A 22,854-nucleotide genomic window follows, 5' to 3' on the forward strand; every position below is an offset into this window, starting at 1 on the left:
ACAGTATAATCCCTGCTTTCACTGTTCTTGATGTTGGTATAATTTGTGGAGGGGAAAGGCAAACCAAATCGCCTAACTAGGGATACAGGTGGGCCCATTGCAACAACGAGATGTACAAGTCATTATGTCGAAAATGAACTTTACAACTTTGCGGGTGGGTGGAGGGAGGAGGACTGGGTGGTGGGGTGGTGGGAGGATGGGAAGGGATGGGAAGGGGAAACAAAGGAGGAGGCTACAATGCTTGATAAGAAATGTACTCATTATCCTGCCCATCTAATTGTAACCGCTCTGTATAGTATTTTCACAATAAAAAAAAGAAAAATGAACTTCGCAACTTTGGTGGGGTGGGGGGAGGATTGGGTGGAGGGAGGTGGAGGGAGTATGGGGAGGGATGGGAAGGAGAAACAAAGAGGAGGCAACAATGCTTGATAAGAAATGTACTCGTTATCCTGCCCATGTAATTGTAACTGTTCTGTACGGTATTTTCACAATAAAATAAATAAATTAATAAATAAATTACAAGGGGGGGGACAAAAAACACATCTTCCTTTCTCAGATATTTTTCTGTTCTCAGTTATGAAAAGTTTTATTGACACATTTATGTACCTTTTTATTTTCTCCTCAAGGCCTTAACATTTCCTATCATCACTCACACTTTTGTATGTCACAAGGAAAGATGTGTACAGTTAAATGTAAATTGTTTCATTTTCTTGTCATCCACATCTTTAGACATGGGTAGAGGGACCCTTTTCTGGAGACATACAGTCTACAAGGTCTTCTTGTCTCATTCCTACTCATAGGATAAGGAATATAGCCAAGGAAACATGTCTACCTAGACTCTGTGCTCTGCCTGCCAACTGTACCATCTGGGGTTGTAAGCGTCTGCACACTGTGACCAGGAGCTGTGTCAATGAGTACATTCCTGGAACAGAAAGCCAATAATATTTTCCTGGATTCTTGCAGTGGTTGTTCCATGGATGGTTTATCTCCGAGAGGCACTAGAAAGGGGTAGACATCTGGTCTCCAGTGACCATGTGCATGCACGGGAGGTCATCACAATGAGGAGTGGATCTGGAAATCAGGAAAGAAGAATAGATTTTAAGACAATCTTTACATTCTTGCCCCAGGCTCTCCAACATCTGGGCTGGCCCTGGTCACCTCTCACATGGCAGTCAGACTAATGAAGCATTGCTACATGCCTTTCTTCTAATCCAAGTCACTCATCATCCATACCAATAGAGGGTGGCTTTTCTTTCTTGTCTCTCTCAGCTGTACTGCAGTATTGGATGCAGTCAGTTGAATAGTTTGAGCCAATAAGATAGTTTTTGCTCAAGTCTTCCTCTATTTCCCATCTCCTAGCTACTCTTTCTGAGATTGTGCTGACAGAGTGTCCTTGACCAGACCTGAGAGCTCTGAGGTGGTAGTGCTGGGATTGATGATCTCATCCTTTCCTGAGGTTTCAAACTCTACTGGCTCGTGTCATTGGTTCCCATCATCTGGGTTCTATACAGCTCAGCGTTTTTACTCAGATGACATAGGGGCTTCTTGCTTCCAACCTAACCAGCACAGAATCCTGAATTCTGTCTTCATACCTGACCTCAGTAAGTGGCTTAGCTACTCACCAAGTTGCTGCCAGGAGTTTACTTCTGCTCAGCTTTTCCTCTCCTACAACACTTCCGATCCACAGAAAAGAACATTGGTACTATCACCAATGTATATGGTTAAACTAATTCTTTCCACTATTTTGATGCCTCAAATAACCCCCCCAATTTCTTTCATAGTATCCTGTAGTAGTTTGCTCACCAGTGTTCCTGCCATCATTAGTGTTCTGTATCACTCCACAGATTTTGAAAGTAAAAATCAAACTAGGTTGTCTCTTCCTTAAAGCCACCAATGACTCATATGAAGTTCATCCCCAACTATGGGCTAGGTCACAGCCCTTCTCTCCCAATCCATTGGCTGTTCTGTTGCCCAGCCATGCTCAGCTTCCGGCTCATAAAACAGTGCTTGGGCTATCTGGAGGCTGTCTGTGATTCTTTGTGATGCCCTTCCCTAGATTTTCCTGAGGCCTCTCTTCCACTCCACTGAGCACTAGTTCAAGTATTATCACTCCTGACCCCAGGACCTAATGCAACTACTTCCCACCACTCCAGTTTCTCTATGCCCCACTACCTCACTCTGTGTTGAGTTTAAAATTATCTCATTCACTTATCTATTCATGTACTTGGCTGAAGGCTCTCTAAAGTCAGGACTTTTGTTTATTTTGTTCACTTTTAGATCACCCCAAGGCAAAGAGAGTTGTATCTGGTACATAAAAAGAATTCTGTACAGTTCTTGGGATCTGACCTGTACCTCCTAACTATCCTCCACCCTAATGAAGACCAAAACATATTTTAAGTTTTTATTATCTTTCTTCTTGCTATCTTTATTCATGACTGAAAAATAGTTTAATGTAGGGAGAACACTGTGACTTTCTTATAGAGAGAGGACTAGGGCTTTCAGCCTCTGGAACTAATTTGAAACAGCACATGGGTGATGAAGCAGTTAGCTGTTTCCAAGCAAGGTCAGGCCCTCAGTCACAGGATTTATACTCCTGAATAAGATCCTGCTCTTACAATCAAAGTCTTCCTGATGACTGAAACTAAACTGTGGGCAGAGAATCCCTGCATTTCAGATTCAGAAGGTAAGGAGGAAGGTCCTTGATCACCTTCCTCCATCTTCCCCCTACCAACTGGGCAGTGGTTCTCTTCTTTACCATCCAGGGAGCATCTGAATCAGGAATATAGAAGCCTTTTTATATTGGTGATATAGGTAAATGAACAATTTACTTTGTGTTGTTCTCCTTGGAGAAAAATCCAACTTACACGTACTAGTGTGCATGAAAAGAGTTAACTACTTAGGGAATACACAAGCAAAAAATCTAAGTACCTATGTGATTTTTTTTGTTTCTCTTGTATGTTCTTCCACCACAGTATAACCCTTGTTTTCACTGTATTTGATGTCAGTGTCCTGCATCTTGTATATACATTTTTCTAATTTGGGGAGGGGAAGGAAAATAACAAAATGCTAAAATAAGGATACAGCCTGACCCATTGTAACAATGAGATGTACAAGACACTATGTTGAAAACCAACTTTACAACTTGGGGGAAGGGGAGGAGTTGGGGAGTTGGGGAGGGAAGGGATGGTAGGGGAAAAACAAAGGAGGAGGTAACAATGCTCGATAGGAAATGTACTCCTTACCTCACTCATGTAACTGTAACCCCTCTGTACAGTATTTTTTACAATAAAAACATAAAAATCTAAGTACCCGCTTTGTAGTGTATTCAGTTAGTGTAGGTGGGTAGCTAATGTAAGGGAGCAAGGTAAAGCCAAAGATAGGAAACAAGAGGAAGAAAGGAGGGAAGGTGGGAAGATAGGAGGAAGTCAGGAACGCCCAGAACATAAAAGAATACAAAGACACACCAAGGAAGGGAGGAGGAAAAGGTGTAGAATGTGAAGTGGGCAGACAGAGACACCTTCATCTAGTTTTGTAGTTTAGGACAACACTATTTAAAGCTCTATAAGTCGACTTCTAATAGCCACAAAGCAATAGTGAATTGGAGCTTATCAACTACACAATCCAAAGTAATTACATTGTTAGTGCCCTGTTTGTGACAACCACAGTTGCAACTCTGGGCTGGCTCACTAAAACTTCACCCTACTATCCCTTTAGGCAGAGAAGTTGAAAATCTAACCAGAAACTCCTAGACTCCCTTGCAGCTTGGATTCTAGAACTAATCAGCAAACTACTCAAATGAGCCCTGGATGTTGGAAGTAAATGGAGGATGTCTTCCTGTGGCTTTTTCCTTGATGGTGCTGTTGCTGTGCAAGATCAGAGCCTATGAGACTTCCCCAAAGCAGAGCTCCAGGGTCCTATCTTCAGTGTCCTGGGGACCCACCTCTGTAGCAAGGTCTGGTTTATGCAGTTTTCCCAATGGTGGCCTCAGAGGGATTGGCTTCTTGAGAATGTACCTCACAGGGATAGGAGCTCACATTTTCAGCCCTCCAAATATTTGACAGGAATTTAAGTCCTTGAAAGAGAGATCCTACTTCCTGCACTGAACTCTACCTAATATACCAGCATATGTTACCTAATGCTCCATGCCATGAATTTCCTACAGAGTTCCTTGGGCTCCAAAACTTATATATCACCTCTGACACCTTTTTAATGCCTGTGCATGGGTATCATTTCATTCCATGATGGAGTAAGGAAGGCTTGTCTTTTTCAAAACCCAGAAAGGCTGTTGGACTTTTTCACTCATATGGTGGTAGAGGCTGTTGGTCTCACTGCAGCATGTCTCCTTACTTCTAACTCAAACTTCATTGCTGATCTGCCAAGACTTTGGAGGGAAGACAGAAATAGGAGTGGCCAGGGAAACTCAAGTGTGCAAGACTGGGAACCAGTGTAAGGGTGAAAAGGAAAGGTGGATACCCGGCATGAATAAAGATGGCTAGAGCCACATGGGCATTTTGTAACCTTAGGGGACAATAAAATACTCATTATTCTTAGATAACAATAGCTTTCCACTTCCTTTTCTTATACTGGGCCATGGCATTTCCTCCTTTCTGTCCTAAACAGTATTACAGTGAATTACAAGTATCCCAACATTTATACCAGGCAAGGAAAGCCATTAATGTTCAGGGACTGGTTTTCAGTGACCCCTTACTCTTTTGCACTTGTATGAAGAGTTATTGGTGTGTACTACAGAGTCTCAAAAATGTCTGTTATATGCAAAAGGTCAAAGCCACCACTTTTAAGTTTTTAAGTACAGGAAAAAAAATCCTCCCTCTTCCTAGTTTTTTTAAATGATCATGGGGTCAAGTATGATCTCAGTGATGGAGAGATCCTTGATTCATTACACTGATGCCCTGGTTCTAGACTCTTGAATCTATAAGTGAAAAGAATTTCAAGATGATTTACACAGTAGTAGAAGTGTTTTTTTTTAAAAAAAGAGTTTTTGTTTTGTTTTTTGGTCTAGTTGTGGGGCCTGAACTCTGGGCCTAGGCACTTTCCCTCAGCTCTTCAGCTCAAGGCTGGCGCTCTACCACTCCAGCCACAGAGCCACTTCTGGCTTTTTTTCTTTTTGCTTATGTGGTGCTGAGGAATCGAACCCAAGGCCTCATGCGTGCAAGACAAGTGCTCTACCACTGAGCCACTTTCCCAGCCCAAGAAGTGTAGTTTTTTTTTTTTTAAGAGACAAGATGGAGAAGAAATCAGTAGAGAGAAAGGGAAACATGCATCAAGTGAGCATTCTGAGTGCAAGAATTAGGGACACAATTGATGATTCTTCCATTGTGTTATTTGTATTAGCTAAAACAGCTTTGGAGGTTGTATCTTTAATTTTCTCTCAGATAGGTGATTTCTTTGTACTGGGTACTTGGTAACATTCAATCACTTTGTTCCAATGCTTTTTCATTATCACCCAAGCATGAGACATAGGGTCTTAGGTGATCTTAACAATCAAATCATCTTATGCCATGGGTGTCCACTTCTTGTAACTTTTATAGGCAATCTTTTGGTCAGAATAATTGCTGTTTCTGACAACTCAAGGCCAGAGAAATTGCTTTTGAAATTCCTCCTTAATTAAGAAATGGATAGGGACTGATGGTGGGGGGGGTACTTAGAAAAAGAATATATATGTATTTTTCTTTTCTTTTCTTTTTTTTGGGGGGGGGTCTGGTCATGGGGCCTGGGCACTGTCCCTCAGCTCTTCAGCTCAAGGCTAGCACTCTACCACTTGAGCCACAGTGCCACTTCTGGCTTTTTTCTTTGTTTCTTTCTTTCTTTTCTTTTTTTGTTTTCTTGCTTATGTGGTGCTGAGGAATCGAACCCAGGACCTTATGCATGCAAGGCAAGCACTCTACCACTGAGCCACCTTCCCAGCCCCTATATGTATTTTTCTTAAAGATCAGTTAGTACAATGTTTAATCATGTGGTCCTAGCAATTTTGCAGTCCTAATGCATGATTCTGGCTTGCTTTGAGTCTCATGTTCTTGACTTTTGCTTATGTTATTCCTATGTCACCTTCCCTGTGCTAGAAGCCTCACTTCAACCAGGATTAGTGTGATAATTTAATGACTCTCATCCTCAGATCTTCCCTTTCTGCCAAAGGTGTTTGGGAGATGTTACAGATAGAGGAATGTGTAGGAAAGCACTAGGATGGTTGTGGGCACAATGTGGTTTCTTTTCCAAGCTCACAGTTCTGACTTTTTGCTAGTCCGGTCTTCCTGGTCTGAACCATTACTAGAGTAATGAGTATGAATGGAAATTCCTAGAATTGCTTCTTGTTGACTGAAGCACAGGTCTCAGCCAGCCATAAGACAGCCCCTTGTTTTTTCTTGTGTAAACTGAAGCTGATAATGGCCGCTAGAGGACATGAAAATGACAGCTATTTTGTTAGTTTCAAAATAAGAAATCTACTGTCAAAATACTAGAAAATAACATGGGTTGGAAAATATTTGGAGAAACCGGAACTTCTGTGTACTGTTAGTGGAAATGTAAAAGAGTAAATCTACTATTGAAAAACTATTTGAGGGCTGGGGAGGTGGCTCAGTGGTAGAGTGCTTGCCTTGCATGCATGAAGCCCTGGGTTTGATTCCTCAGCACCACATAAAGAAAAAAGCCGGAAGTGGCGCTGTGGCTCAAGTGGTAAAGTGCTAGCCTTGAGCTGAAATGCTGAGGGACAGCACCCAGGCCCAGAGTTCAGGCCCCACGACTGACAAAAAAAAAGAAAAAAAGAAAAACTATTTGAAGCTCCTCAAAAAATTAACAGAAAATCACTATAAAATCTAGAAATTCCACTCTGTTTATACGCACGCACAAGAACTGGAGGCTGGGACTTAACAAGAACTGGAGGCTGGGTCTCAAAGAGAGATTAGTATATCATGGTCATATAAACATTATTACTAATAATTAAGGGTAGAAATAATTAAAGTACCCATTGATAGACGAATGATTAACAAAATGTAGAATAATAATATGGAGTGTTATTTTGTCTTTAAAAGGAGAAACTCTTATAATATTATGGGTAAACCTTGAGGACATTATGCTAAGTAATATAAACCATTCACAAAAAAGTTAAGTATTATATGATTGCATTTATGTAAGTACAAAATCAGTTACTTGGCTGGAGAAAGAGAAAATGGGCAGCTACTGTTTAATCATTCAAGAGTTTTGGTTTTGCTAGATAAAGGAGTTCTTGAGATGGATAGTAGGGATGGTTGTACCATGAGGTAAATGTATAGTGTACAGTTAAAATGACTAAGATGTATTTTATGTTATATGTATTTTACCATAAGAAGAAATTAGAATTGGGTTAACAACAGTAACCCAAACCAAACATTACAAGTAGTTTTTTATGTAATAATAAGATTTTCCCCATGACCGACCCCCAAAAAAAAGATCTTATATGGCTAGGAACCAGTGGCTCACATATATCTGTAATCTTAGCTATTTAGGAGGTTTGAGGATCAAGTTTCAAAGCCAGTTCTGGGAAGACTATAGAATGCTTTGCAAGCAGGAAATGTGAGTCTTTCAACTTTGTTCTTTCTCATGATTCTTTTGGCGATTCAGATTTCCTTGAGATTCCATGAGAATGTTGGGATAGATATTTTCTTTTTCTGTAGAAAATGTCATTGGGGGCTGGATGCTGGTAGCTCACACCTGTAATCCTAGCTACTCAGCAGGGTGAGATTTGAACACAGTGGTTTGAACCAGCCCCCATAGAAAGTCTGTGAGACTCTTTCTCTAGTTAACAAGCCAAAAGCCAAAATTGGAGATGTGGCTCAAGTGGTAAAGCACCAGCAAGAATGTGAGACTCTGAGATGAAAGCCCATTACTGCTACATGAGCATGCATGCGCGCGCACACACACACACACACACACACACACACACACACACACACACACACACACACACAATCTTGTACTATTAGATGGTCAGCTGGGGAGATTCAGAATTGCAAGTGAGTCCTGGGGGTCTTGATATCAGTCTTCTGCTTCCTCTTTTGTGATTCCTTCTTCAGCCTCTGCAATGGCTCTTACAAAGTTTACTTTGCTCTTCAGTGCCACCAGCTCAAGCAAACAAAGACTGGTGTTCCTTAGTTTTGTGAGAACGCTGAAGCAGTGGCAGCTGAAAAGAGACCAATGGGGCAAAGGCCAGCGTGTGAACTTCTGGAGAGCCGGGGGCAGGCAGAGGCTCTGGGTGGGCAAATGCCTTAATGTTTTTGTAAGGACCATGGGTGATTAAAAAAGGAAAACCTCCTGAAGCATTTTTCAGAAAGCTGATAAAGTTTGACAGCTTTGAAGCAGAATTGGAGCTATGGTGTCAGTGGAAGAGTTACAAAGGAGACTGGCTGTACAAAGCCTCAACCCAAGACTGAGAAACGTAGCTTGAAATGGACAGAAATACCAGCAATGCATAATTTTATAGTAACAAGTAAAATGTCACTAATTCCTTACGAGTAGCTCCTAAACAGGACATTGGCTTTGATTTTTTTACTATGATTATGTTTCATGAATTTTCAAATGATTTCTTCTGACAAGCTACAATTATTTTTTTTTAACCCAGAATCGCAAAATCCACAGAAATGGAAAATTTCACTAATTACACAGCTATAATATGGCATAGGGAACACACCAGATATTTTTGTTGTGTCATTTCCTTCATCTTGGAAGTATCATCTGTATACTTACACAGAAATACCCCCAAGTAAATACTTGACCTGATACATAAAAATTTGCAACTCCTCCAATTTTTAGTACTTGAATTTTTAGTTAACAGAGAGTATTCTCTCAATTACGTTCCATTATTAGTTTCAGTTATGTTATTATTATTTTTCTTCTTTTTTTTGAAATAAGGTTTCTCTATGTAGCCCAATACCCCTTCTTCCTGAGTGCTGGGATTACAAACATGCACCATCACAATTGGTGATATGTGTGTGTATACATATATGTATATATATAATCACCAAGTGATATATATTAATACATATATGTGTTATATATGCATATATATGTTATATATGTTCTTTATTTTTTTGCCAGTCTTGAGGCTTGAACTCAGGGCCTGGGCACTGCCCCTGAGCTTCTTTTGCTCAAGGCTAGCGCTCTACCACTTGAGCCACAGTGCCACTTCTGGCTTTTTCTGTGTATGTGGTACTGAGGAATTGAATCCAGGGCTTCATGCATGCTAGGTGAGCACTCTATCACTAAGCCACATTCCCAGCTCCTATATATATCTTTTTTTCCTGGTCAGTCATGGGGCTTGAACTCTGGGCCTAGGTGCTATTCCTAAGCTCTTTAGCTCAAGGCTCTACCACTTGAGCCACAATGTCACTTCCCTATATATTCTTTAACACATAAAAATGCAGTCTTCTGCATCATTTTAACTTTTAATAGGTTCTAATGCTGAATGTGTCAAATAAAAATCCATAATCTTCTAAGAACCTTCGGCTTATTAAAAATTCTCTTAACTGTTACATGGATGAATAACTTATTAGTGTTTTCTGTACCTTTCTTGCATTCTTGGAATATTCTAGTCATGGGGTAAATGACTGACAAGGTAGGCAAAAAAATCTCTAATGTTATAAAATATGTGGTCTATTTACTTTACAAAACGTGCTCACAATTGCTTTTTTTATTCAGAGTTTTTTTTAATAGAAAACTTGCAATGTGAATATTCTATGTGAATGGTTAACTGTGTGTTCTCTCTCAAATACACACATATATACCATCACTTCAGATTTCATTTTATCAATTTCAGATTCCCCTTATAATTACCTATCACAAGGGAAATAATGAGAATAATGAGAATTTTCCAGTAATTATTACTAAAAACAGAGCTGTTACTGGGAGACCACATTCTTGCCCTTGCATCCTCCCAAATTCCAGGTGCCCTTTCTTTCTGGACTTCATGGAAGAAGCACTCTGGTGCTCTCTCAGCCTCTGCTGCTTCCTCCACTCTTTGTTTGTATGTGAGTGAAGTGTGATCTTACAGGAAATTCTCTCCACACTGGAAGCACCAGGAGTGCCTCATGATTCCCATTCATTACTGATTAAATGACAGCACAGGGGAGCCAGGGCTCCTCTGGGGGAAGGGGAACATGTGCTGTGACATCTGGGTAGTATCATTTGCTGCTGGCCAGAGGAGCAACTAGCAGGTCTGCGAGTACAGGATGAGAAAATGGGCAAGTTGAAGTTCAGGGCAAGAGATGATTGTTTGGGAAAAAGAAAGGCTAAGAGAATATTGAAAAAAAGATTTTATTATGCAGATGTTTCAAACACCACTATAAAAAGTGATTTATAACAAATTACCATGTGCAACCATTAGGAAAATTCAATAATTTACTTGCATTTTCTCACATTTGCATTGATCACTTTCTTTATCTTTTCTTTGCTGCTATATTTTAAACTAAAGGTAAGATACCTTGTAATTTCCTTCATTCCTACGTATACATTTTTAAGAATATGTATAATCATTTCTTAACCACATTACCATAAATATGTTTAGCAAAATTAATTTATAATAAATATTTTTTATCATCTTGTTCTATCCAGAAACTTGAGGCTTCACCCTCAGTTTTTCTCACTCAAGGTTGGAGCCTTACTACTTGAGCCAAACCTCTACTTCTGGTTTTTTGCTGGTTAATTAAATATAAAGGTTCCTTGCCTTTGTCTTCCCAGGCTGGCTTCAAAGTTTGATCCTCTATCACTCTCAATCTCCCGAATAGTTAGGATTACAGAGCTGGGCTACTGGCATCCAGAAAATTATCTCAATTTTTAATGGGATCCTTTCATCAACTTGTATTGGAGATCCATTTTATTTTAATCTCTGTTCATTGATCATACTCTTGGGTGAGTTCAAGTTAAAAATGATCATTTCCAAAGACCAGGAAAGGCCCCAGGACTTGATTGGAGAGACTCATCTTAGACTGGACATTGATTGTAGTTGCCAAGTGTTGTTGCCCAGGTGGGGTTCTTACTGTCAAATACAGGGCCCTCATTCATGCTTATAATATATAACTATACCAGGTGGTGGTGGCTCAAAAGGCTGAGATCTGAGGATCATGGGTCAAAGCCAGTCCAGGCAGAAAAGTCTGTGAGATTCTAATCTCCAATTAACCACTTGAAAACTGGAAGTGACACTGTGGCTCAAAGTGGTAGAGCAAAAGAGCTCAGAAACATTGCCCAGGCCCCATAACCAACAACAACAACAAAAAAAACCAAAAACCAATTATGAGTACCCCATTATGAATGCTAATGGCTGATTTAGTAAATCTCCCCACCCCCCATGCTTACCTACAGTATGTGAGTAACTTTGACAATGGAGACGCCAGAATCTCTCTTACTGCTCTTATTTTAGCACATGACTTATTGAACACATAGTGATGGCACTTACTAGGCCACAGTTCTATTTCCTTCCATTCATGCCCAGGGAAGCAGTTAGCTTCCAGCCACACTGTAAATGTAGGCTGAATTAACCACGCAATTGCCAAATCTCCATTTGGCTGTGTGCTGAGGAAGAGGCAATGTTCAGTAGGAAACACACACAATTCTGCAAGTGTCTTGTTATTACATTTGGCTTCCTGTTATGCAGAGATAGGCGGAGAGAGCTGGGGGAGGTGTTGTAACCGAAACCCAGGGAGACCCAGAAGTAACTGCCCTCTACATTCCTAAGAAACACCAACACCCAGAGGAGAATCCTGTCTCTCTCCCTCCTCTCCTTTCACTCCTTTTTCTCCCTCCCCATTTGTATCACCACCCTTCATACCAAGACAGCACACTTACTTAATTTAGACATAGTCATCCGTGCTACATTCCTTGCAAAATGGACTTTGCTTTCTTCGCTTGGCAAGTAAGCAAGGACATTGGTTAAAGCTATAGAACGTGGGACAAGTAAACCTGCTTCATTCCTGGGTACTGGGGTAGGCATTCTGGAATCAGCTTGGAGATCTATCTATGAGTTAAGTTACCTGGATTTGTTTCAAGGATGAATATTCAAGGAAGGTATATGGGGTTTCATTTCAGAGAACTTCCAAGAGTTCCAGCTTGTTTGCTTCTTTAAGAGGTGATGTTTTGTTCCTGCCAAAGTTAAAAATGAAATGTAGAACTGCAGAAAAAATCCAGGAAAGTAATCACACAAATTTATTCTGAAGCCCAAATGACAGGTTATAAATTAGGAAGGTTTTCAAAGTCCCTTTACTTTTACCTCCCAGTACTGAGATTTTTTTTTTTGGTCCAGTCGTGGGGGCTGAACTCTGGGCTTGGGCACTGTCCTTTAGCTCTTCAGCTCAAGGCTAGCGCTCTACCACTTGACCTACAGCGCCACTTCTGGCTTTTTTCTTTTTGCATATGTGGTGCTGAGGAATCGAACCCAGGGCCTCATGCATGCAAGGCAAGCGCTCTACCACTGAGCCACCTTTCCAGCCCCAAGAGTTTTTAAATGAGAGGAAATTTGCTTTAGAGAGACACAAGGTATTAAAGAAAGCAATCCTGGAGGTTCTAAAATCAACAGCTCTAATTTTCTTCTTGGCTCAAATTGAGGGACTTCCTGTCTGACCTCGGGAGCATCTGCACGGGTGTGAGGATGTGTTCAGACACAAGTGCATGTGTGCACTAGGGAGTGTGGAGACAGGGTGAGGAAATGTATGGTGTATATATGTTTCTTATACATTTCCAGCAATCCTGACAGCTCAGCTGTACAGATGGCTCCCTTCTTTGCCCCAGGGGCTGCTGCATGGGCCTGAGCCTTGAGCCCAAGTGCTGGACTTGCACTGAGTTAGCTCAGTCCTCCACTGCCTACATCTTGGTCGCACTGGGTTTGATTAGCATTGTTATGTTTCTTCCTAAGAGCATGGGCAGAGAGCTGGTAAGATGTAGCAGGATTACCTCACTTTTTCTGTTGGTGTCAGCACAGCCTTGGTGAGGGCTTGAGGTTTCAGTACCATTTCTCGGTCACTGTTTTTTCTAGGTCTGCTGAGCATTGCAGAGGACACTTAGGGCGGAAATAAAAACAGGAGTTGTTTATGCACAATACTGAGGCATGCTGGGTGAGGCTGAGACAAGCATCCTATGGTCAGAATGTGTCCCTGCAGTGGGCCTGTTGGAAATTAAATTGTAGTGCACCAGTGTTAGGGGTGGGAAAGGTGGGGCCTAATAAGGAGACATGGGGTCTCCTTGTGCATGGAATTATTTCCTTATCTAGGGAGTGGGATAGTTTTCATGAGTGTGGGCTATCATAAAAAGTGAGTTAGGGGCTGGGAAGGTGGCTCAGTGGTAGAGCGCTTGCCTTGCATGAATGAGGCCCTGGGTTCTATTCCTCAGCACCACATAAGCAAAAAGAAAAAAGCCGAAATGATGCTGTGGCTCAAGTGGTAGAGCGCTAGCCTTGAGCTGAAGAGCTGAGGGACAGCGCCCAGGCCCAGAGTTCAGACCCCATGACTGGATGCAAAACAAAACAAAACAAAAACAAAAGTGAGTTAGGCTCCTTCTTGCTCTGTTGCTCCTTCCTCTGGACCTCTCACCTTCTCACCTTGGTGTGAAGCGACACAAAGTTCCTTCTGGATACTGGCGCCATGCTCCTGAACTTTTCTACCTTTAGAACACTAAGCTTAATGAATCTCTGTTCTGTATAAATTGCTCAGCCTCAAGGGCTCTTTACAGGACGGGAAAACAGATGAAGACCAGGGGCTCCATGTAGTAGGTTAGGGATTGTGGGTGTGTTCCCGGCCTAGAAGAAGGGTGGTGCCATATCTGTCCACTCTGCTCTTATTCTTTCACCATGCTGATTCACAGTGTAGACACCTATCTACACCACTAGCATCCATGCTAGAATACTTGGGCTGTGTGGCCTAAGGATGGATATTGGACTGTGAAATCAAGTTTCTAGCCACATAGGTAGAGAAAATCATTTCACCTCTCTGGGCTTTAAGTACCTTGCTTCAAAAAAAAAAAAAAGAGATGTAATATTTTTAATTATTTCCAGAAAGAGTATTTGTGAACATTAAACAAGGCAAGATATATAAGGTGCTTGTAAAATTAATATTATGTTTATTTGTATGAGGTTAGGATTCTATCTTGTACAGGCCACTCTGCTTGAACAAGAACAAGAGAACATACCTACAAACTGTCCTACAAACATGAAAATTTGTCAGTGTTTGTCGTAATTGCTCTTCAGGTCTGTGAGCTCTTGGGCACAGAGCTGGCTGGGTCTGGCTGATCTCACAGCCCCAGAACTTGATACGATTCCTGCCAAGGGCTCAGGCAATGAGGGGCTCACTTATCCAAGCCATGCAAAACTGAACCAGAGGTCTTCACTTCTTTCTCCTCTTAGTCTAGCCAGTGTCTAAGGCCTGTCCATCTGCCACAGGGCTGCCTCTCAGGATCTTTCCTTCTCCATCAGCTTACCTAGACCAGACTGTCTGATTTGCACCTGACAAATGGTTCATTGTCAACCTTTTTTCATCTTTCTCTTTCCTGTCATCTCTGAATCTTTTCCTTCCTTCTTCTCATTTAATATAAAAGCTACTTCATATAACAATCATATTAATACTAATTTCTCCTATTTAATTCCTATGTTTTAAAAGGCAGGCGCTCACTGGGATATATTCACTTGTTGGCTAGTATGGATTAAATTTTATGAAATAACCTATAATCCTGAGGGATGATTCATCCTGCCATTTCAGGATATGGAATCCTATGCGGTTCCATGACTTTATCCTGCCCTTCTCCTCACTGGGTGCTATGTGAGGTGCCAGGATAAAAGGATGAGCAAATTACAACCATGAAGGCATCCGCTTTGTATACTGAATCTGCAAGTGGGAAAGAAAGACAGGGTAAGAAGAGTACCCACCCAGTGATTCATGCTGTGATGTGCATAGATATCCAGGGAATAGAAGACAGAACCAGAGGGCAATCAAGTCTTGCTTTTCTGTGCAGGCTTTTCATAGATGTAACTAGAAGTTCACCTCAAAGAATAGATAAGAATTGGTAAAGGTATAGACTTGTGTATAGGTTAGGATGGGTGAGGAGGCCATTCTAGCAAAAGCATTTTATCAGCAGTTAAATGCAGGATGGGAAAATTTGGAACAAGGACTCAAGACTCCACAGTAGGGAGTCTGCCCTTCCTCTTAAAGGAGGGAGGTGCTGGTGGTCACTAGTGGATTTTAGGCAGGAGAAGAGGAAGAACTTGTGCATTAGCAGGATCACACTCTAAGCGATGTTGTCTGGGCAACTAACTGGTTTGGTTGGTTAGTGGATGCCACTCATAGCATTCTCTGTAGAGTACAGTTGTTAGTGTCAAATACAGGAATAGTAGATGAGAAGACAGATGACTGTAAGCTCAGCTGTCTACCTGGTCAGCTGGACAATCTAACTGCAAACAGCTGGACAGACGGGTCTGAAACTCAGGAGAGAAGTCGGGGGTAAAGCCGTGTAAACTCTTTCCCCTTTGCATATTCACTGAAATGTGGTTCCCAAATTAGTGTATAGAGTATTTAGAAAACATCTAGACTCTCCTTCATCTGTGAATGCTCCTGACAACTCTCCCACCTATTCAGAGCCATGAAAAACAGAACCTAGAGCAGACAGTTGAGACCTAGATGGGAGCAAAACTCCCAAGGAGACCCTAGGAGATTTTGTGATTGGTTATTTTCAGACTGTATGTGGGGTGGGGAGGGGTGTCATCAGAAGACAGGAAGACAAAGAAAGGAAGTGATCATGTTTCCTAGCTGACTTCTCTGTTCACACTTCCTTCTTTAATGGTCTCTTGTTCTGTGGAGCAAAAAAAAAAAAAAAAAAGCAACTAACTTCCACAGCAGAAACCACATCCTAATAACATGTTAGCAATTCTTCAATCTTCTTCTTTCCCTTCTGGGTTCACTCCTTCATCTGAAGTCTAAAATTAGCACTATGCACAGTCCAATTGAGTAATTTGTCTGTGTTTTATTATGGTCCTCTCTTGCTCTGCAACATGAAATGGCTCCCTGTTACCTCTAAGATCAAGGCTGAAATCTCCATCTCCCACCAAAATCTGGGTCCTGGAGTCTGGCTTCCCGATTTGGTGAAACACTTAGTTTCCTTTGTGGTTCATTTCAGCCCATGCTTTGTAATGATAGCACTCACATTCCAGGAAGGGCTAACCTGTCCAACAGAATCTATGATGATGGAAAAATATTCTCTTTCTCTGATGTCTGATACTGTAGCCATGCATTCCTCAGGGCTCTAAAGCACTTGCAATATGGCTAGTGACTTAAGAAATGAGTTTTAACTTAGTTTATTTTAATCCCTTTGACTTTACACAGTCACTTATGGTGCCTAGAGCATGGTGCAGCTGGCGAGGGGCTTATTCTTTCTTTCTCTACACCGTCTTTATGGGTAGATTTCTGGTTCCATCAAGGTCCATATGTCTCACTTGCTCCAAAAATGTTCTGCAAATGTTAAGCAATTGTATTCTCACTTTGCACTGCTTGTTCACCTGCAGCTTCCTCTGCAGCCCAAACCTGGTTTTGACCTTCCAGAAAGGCTAAGAGCTTGCACTATGCAGTCCAGCACTGGCTTAGCCTTATTATTTCAGCATGAGAAACATTTCCATGAACAGTAACAGATCTTTTCATTTAGTTCAAGGGGAATAAGGTACACACACAGAGAAGAGAGGGTGCTCAAAGCAAAGAGACTTAGAGACAAAAGTGAGTGAACACCAAGGCCCATCATCTTTCTCATCATTAGCTCTGGCCAGTGAGCAATGTTGATGGTCAAGAATGGAGCTGTGCTTCATATGGAACAGAAAGTAAAAAGATAGTAAAATGTTGATTGCTTCTCTGTTTTCCAAAAAGTCTCACATGTGAAACACATCTTTCCTTTTTTAAATTTATTTTTGTTGTAAAGGTGATGTGCAGAGGGGTTACATTTAGATAGGTCAGGTAATAAGTACATTTCTTTTTGAACTGTGTGTAACTAACCTCTTTCTAGTATGTGTAAAAATCTTTTCAGGATATTTTTTCTGACCTGGAGAGATCTAGAGCTGCATCCAGTCCTTCAAATTTCCTTCTACTTATTCTCTTCCTGACCAAACCCTTCTGTTGTTCTTTTGGGTCACTTGTACAGTCTTTGAGTAAGGAATCAACTCCACTGAGCACCCTTGAAAACAGCAGATAGCCCAGGAGCAATATCTAAAATAAAATTCTTATTGAGGTTCCAGGGCACACAGATACCAAGTGAACCCTTCCTATCTGCATGTTGTAAAGTTGTCATCAAAATATGCAACCATTTTTCACTATAATCAAATAAATGTACTCTTGTGGTGATAGTCATCCAATGAGAGGGTGATATTTGGCAACCTATCTAGTTCCCTGGTGAGAATTCAGGACTGCAAACTGGAAGCCAGGAATAAGAGTATATGGAAGGAACACAGTTACCTCGTGAGGGTCCAAGGAGCCCTTTAAAGATAGATTACCAAATTCTTTACAGGCAGCATTGGTACTCAAGGGAGGGTTATTACCTAGGATGAAAACTCTGGACCCAACTGGAATCAGTGGAAGAAAGATTATCATTCCATATACATGTACAACATTTAAAAGTAAGACACGAATGGGAATAAAAGTGTGAACATAGGCCTGAGGGAGATAAAAAGACAGAAATAAGTACATTGTACTATTGGCAGTTATTGTTTTATCCCCCTTTGGTTTATTCCCTTTTTTGATTTCTGTACCCTTTGTCACACATATAAGTTTATCTGGTTTGGGGAAGGGAAGGGAAGCACAGAAACAGTAGGATAGAGGGTAGACCAATTCAGCAGTGATACTCACTAGACACTATATTGGAAATGGCCTATACAGTTTGGGGGTGAGATGGTCAGGAGGGTGAAAACTGGGAGAAAATGAGGGATGGGGTGATACTGTTCAAAAAAATATATTCGTTACCTGACTTATGTAACTTTAACCTTTCTGTACATCACTTTATAATAAAATTTAAACTAAAAAAAAAGGAATGAGGGAAGAAAGAAAGTTTGCCTATGGAGTGACATTCTGAAGTAATAGAGAAATGGAGGAAGATTCCAAAGACCCTCTTGATAGCAAGAAATAAAATCATCTGTTGATAAACATAAGATACAGACTGCTGAGTGGTTTGTGAATTTAGTTTGATCTCCACAATGATTTCCACATAATAATGAATTAATATTATAAGCCAATGTAACAAGTGGAGAAATTGATTGAACTTAGGAGAAATTGCACAATTTGCCCAAGGTCAAAAACCAAGTAAGAAAATTAAAACAAATGTACGCATTATCCTGCCCATGTAATTGTAACCCCTCTGTACAGTATGTTCACAAATAAAATTAAATTAAAAAAAAAGAAAATTAAAACGACAACAACAGTAACAGCATAAAAAACAAGGAAGAATTGGGTAAAATGAACTGGGGTAGTTGATAGCTTCCTTCATCTATGTCATGAAGGTCCCAGGGATTTTCAGAGGCTGGGTAGAATGATTATAAAAAGGGGACTTCCTCCCCTCCTGAGAGAAGAATGCTGACCCTGGATTTTACAAGTGAGGAGCATCAACACCGGGTCAAGGAACCAAGGGACTCTCAAGTGATTTTAGGATCAATGTTCAACTGGCTGGAAAAGAAGTCAGAAGGAAGCACTGAATGAGGTCCAGCGTGGTGGATGGTAACTGTGGAAATAAGAGAAGGAGAGCATTGTTCTGAGTGCGAATCACCACAGAGACAAGACATAGAGGCACAGATTGGGACCCAAATGGATGACAAGCAGAGCTCCTGTTGGAGGACAAGAGTTGGTTTTACCACAGTGTAGAGAGGGGGTCTGGCTTCCAGTGCTGCTTTTGAGTTCTGTTAGTAGTGACAATCTGAGAGTAAAGGTCCTAGGAGGGCACCAGTCAAGGTTATTGGTCCAGCATGAAGTTCTCAGTGGGCAGGGGACAGAAGGTCACTCAATGATTCTTAGCAAGAAAATTCAAGACACGCAAACTCCCTGCCCATTGGCCACCGGAACAGAAGCTGGAGAGTTTCCTGGGGCCGGCTGACAGTGAGGTCCCAAGGCTGGCTCCTGCTTGGAATGGGCGGCTGTGGAAGAATGCTCGGGCAGCTTCCGGCGGCCTCTGCAGCTGCGTGGCCCTCACCCTGACCCCTCAGAGCCAGGCCATTATTTTCTTCTCTCTCTTGTCAGATACCAACTCCCACGCAGGAAAAGGAAGCACCTTTTGTCAGATGCTGCGGCCACTTCCTCTTCGGCAGGCTGCAGCCAATCTTTGTCTTTGCAGAATGTGGGGGCAGGCCGCAGCAGCAGCTGGACGACAAGTGCGTGGGTCTGGGTCCAGCCCTGGTCAGGAGCCGGACCCCGGCTTGGTTTCCTTCCAGGGCCTGTGTGTGTTGGGGGTGGGGGTGACTGTCCTTGATTCAGATCTGGACTCTTAAACTAAACCTGGCTATGACCCTACCCAGCTTCCTCTTTTATCTCCTCACTCACTCTTTGCTTACGGCTTCATGTCCTTCAGTCTGTCTCCCTATCTGTCTCTCTCTGTAGCTCGATCAAGAAGCGTGATGACCGGTGAACATATGGCGGCCTTTCATCCATCATCCACCCCCAACCCGCTGGAGAGACCCATCAAGATGGGCTGGTTGAAGAAGCAGAGATCCATCGTGAAAAACTGGCAGCACAGGTATTTTGTGCTCAAGGCCCAGCAACTCTACTACTACAAAGACGAAGAGGAAATGAAGCCACAGGTACCAGTTGGGTATTCTTTATTGATAGATTCTCCATCGCTAGGTTTGGCTCAAGGCGGGGCCCACTTAGGCCATCCAGACCGTCTCTGTAGAGCTAGGCACATCCATTTCTGGGGCGGTTGCTTTTGCTTCTTCACTACTTTTTCCATTCCTGAACTGTAAAGATGACATAGAGGTCAGACAAATACAGTGGATATTCGTAAAACAATCACTAAGTCAAGGCTTATAATGTGGTGTTGTCATTAGTAGGAGAAAGTGTATTGGGTACTTGATTTGGGGGCTGTTCTATATATATATATATATATATATATATATATACATACATGTAAATAATACTATATATTATGTGTGTGTGCTATTCATTATGCATAAATATTCATACCAGACACTGCTCTAGGAATTTGCAATAAATATTAGTGAGTAAAATAGGCAAAAATCCCTCTGATAGGAATTGAGAATATGAGGAGAAAGAAAATAAGCATACCATAAGCAAAGTTTGTAGTTTATTAGGGTAAGATTAGTTCTATGAAGTAAAAATAAAGTGGCAAAGGAAAAGAGAGGTTTCTCCATTTTCAATTAATTAATTAATTAATCAAGTAATGCCTTCACTGGGTTCGAATTCTGGGTCTCAAGCTTTTGCTTGTAGTGCTCTTTCAAGTGGTGCTCTATCACTTGACCCACATCTCTACTTCTGGCTTTTTGGTCATTAATCAGAGATAAGAATCTCATGGACTTTTTTTGCCTTGGCTGGCTTTGAACCACAATCCACAGATTTCAGCCTCCTAAATAGCTAGGATTATGGGCATAAACCACCAGCATCTGGTGAGGTTTTGTAATTTTTAGTGAAGTGGTTAGAGTGCCCATGTGAAGAAGGTGACATTTGAGCCAGGACTGACGAGGAAAGGGAGTTAGCCAGATGGATCTCTGGGCCAAGGACATTCCAGACCTGGAGACCATCTGCCCAAAGGCCAAGGGGCCATGTTGGGTCTCAGGCAGATAGCTTGAGGAGAGCATGGTGAGAATGGTAAGGAATGAAAACCAGAGAGGAGGAGGTCAGAGAATGAGGGCAGGGGCCCAGGTGAGGGTGTTGTAGACTGTGGGAGGACTTAACTAGATAATACCTCAGGAAGGATAGCCGGAGTAGAGAGGTCATGTTTTTTAACTAATGTTGAAAAAGGGTGATTCTTGTTACTGTGTTCTATTTAAAAAAGTAGGGGGCCTGAATCAGGAGGCATGAAGCCATTGAGGTAAGTGGTTATGATGATGTCAAGAATCTCAGTGAGAACTATGGCCTGCAGGCAAACGGTCAGGCTGGGAATGTACTTTGAATATAGAATGAGCAGGCTTTCCTGACAGGATGGATGCGGCTCAGGGGTGACTGCAGCTGGGAGAATGGGCTTTGATCATGGGTATCCTCCTTATTCCATAAATTCTTCATGGTCACTGCAGTGTGTAAGATGGGAGGAGGCACTGTTAACAATGACCTTGGAATCCCAGGTATAAGCTGGGTGTCTCAGGGCAACTATGACAACTGCATACTTACGTGGAGCTTTTGTCTATGCGAGGGTGGGCTTGACCAGAAGGTACTTACAGGAAGGACAAACTCTGGGACCTTCTGGAGCCAGAATAAAACTCAAGAAGGGTGAGGCTAAGACATGTGGATATTGGGGGTAGATGAGCATGTGAGTGGAGCCAGAATGAACCACTTTGGAAGAATTCTTTAAAGGGATTCTTTAAAGGGAGACCTGAGGATCTGTAACATCAGCACAACTTGAGCGAACCACGCCCTTTGCTTGAGAGTGTATTGAACATCTGGCACTGGAGACCTGGAAGGGCCTCAGAGACTCTACCACTCATACCTAGTTTACTTTCTGATATACTGTGTGTGGTAACCAGACTTCCTGTCCTCTCTGAATGACCCAGATTTCATCAGAGAGGAGTAAGTTCAGGCTGAGACTGTGGCTGGGTGTGTTAGGACTGTGTAGAAGGTCTTCTTACCTGTGGAGAGTAAGAGGATAGGCAATTACATTTGAAGGCCAGCCTAGGATAGTAAGACCCTGTCTCAAAATCCCAAATAAGAAACTTTTTAAAAATGTACTCAGCATATTTGTGTTGTTAAGTTAAAATATGAATTTATAAACTGATTATTATAAGGTTTAAGTTTAAGCCTACTACAGCTTTCATGAGTTAAGTAAATTAACTCTATGCGCCTCAGATTTGATGTTAGGAAAACAAGATTGTTCAGACTACTTGAAATAATAGTATTAAGTGTTTTCTTGAAGCTAAATGTTTACTCTGGGACTTCTTGAAAGGAACCACTGTTTTACATGTACTGATTAAAGTAGCTTTTTGTGCTCTGTCCTTCTAAAAGGATACCAAACATGCTAACAACAAAGAAAACCTGGACACAGCCCCTTCTCCACCATAAGAAAAACAAACTAATCATAAAGGCTAAAATAATCTTTTGAAGGTTCCTACTTCTTCCCAGTGTAGGAGGAGCAAAGTCAAGGCCTTCTTAGGATTAAATTAGCCCAGAGTAATTAGGTAAAGCTTTGTCTAGGATGATAAGGATGATTTATTCTTAACAAATCTATTAATGTAACACATTAGATCAATAGGTCAAGTGAGAAAAACCACAGACTCCTCAAGGAGTGGTTGAAAACAAAAAGCATGTGATAAAATCTTGCCATTCATTTCAGATAAAAACAAACTAAAAAATGAAAATTTTAGGAATAAAATGATAATAATCTCTAGAAAGAATAAGCATATTTTTTGGTATGTTAATACCTATATTTTGATTACAAAAGCCATACATGTTCATTGTAGGAATTTTAGAAAATGCAGAAAACTAGAAATAAAAATAAAAATTATTGAGTCTCATCAACAAGAAATAGCCACCTTAATCTACCATCACCTGTCCAGAGACATTTAGAAAAAACATTTAGAAAACCATAATATCATTTACTTAAAAATAACCATATCATAAATATTACTCCTTAATATTGAATATTATTCTACAATGGAATTAACAACAAATAATCTATTGTATGGATGCCCAGTAATTTAATTAACTA

At 41.3% G+C, this 22,854-nt stretch overlaps 1 protein-coding gene across 5 annotated transcripts in view; it reads left to right on the forward strand.

The window, feature by feature from the left end:
- Positions 1–22,854, forward strand: part of Arhgap25 (Rho GTPase activating protein 25) — a 79,917-nt gene that overhangs the window by 17,752 nt on the left and 39,311 nt on the right. For 4 of the 5 annotated variants that reach the window (XR_001175299.1, XR_001175300.1, XM_013022516.1 and 1 more), the window contains exon 2: positions 19,581–19,780. Coding sequence is in view for 3 of the 5 variants with exons in the window: in XM_013022516.1 (XP_012877970.1) it covers positions 19,581–19,780 (200 nt within the window). In the remaining 2 variants the exon portion in view is untranslated. Of the gene's footprint in view, positions 1–19,293; positions 19,355–19,580; positions 19,781–22,854 lie in introns of those variants that run through there. The other variant, XM_013022517.1, reaches the window with a different exon arrangement.

This window comes from Dipodomys ordii, unplaced genomic scaffold (assembly GCF_000151885.1).
Source record: "Dipodomys ordii isolate 6190 unplaced genomic scaffold, Dord_2.0 Scaffold63, whole genome shotgun sequence".
NCBI classification, from domain to species: Eukaryota; Metazoa; Chordata; class Mammalia; order Rodentia; family Heteromyidae; genus Dipodomys; species Dipodomys ordii.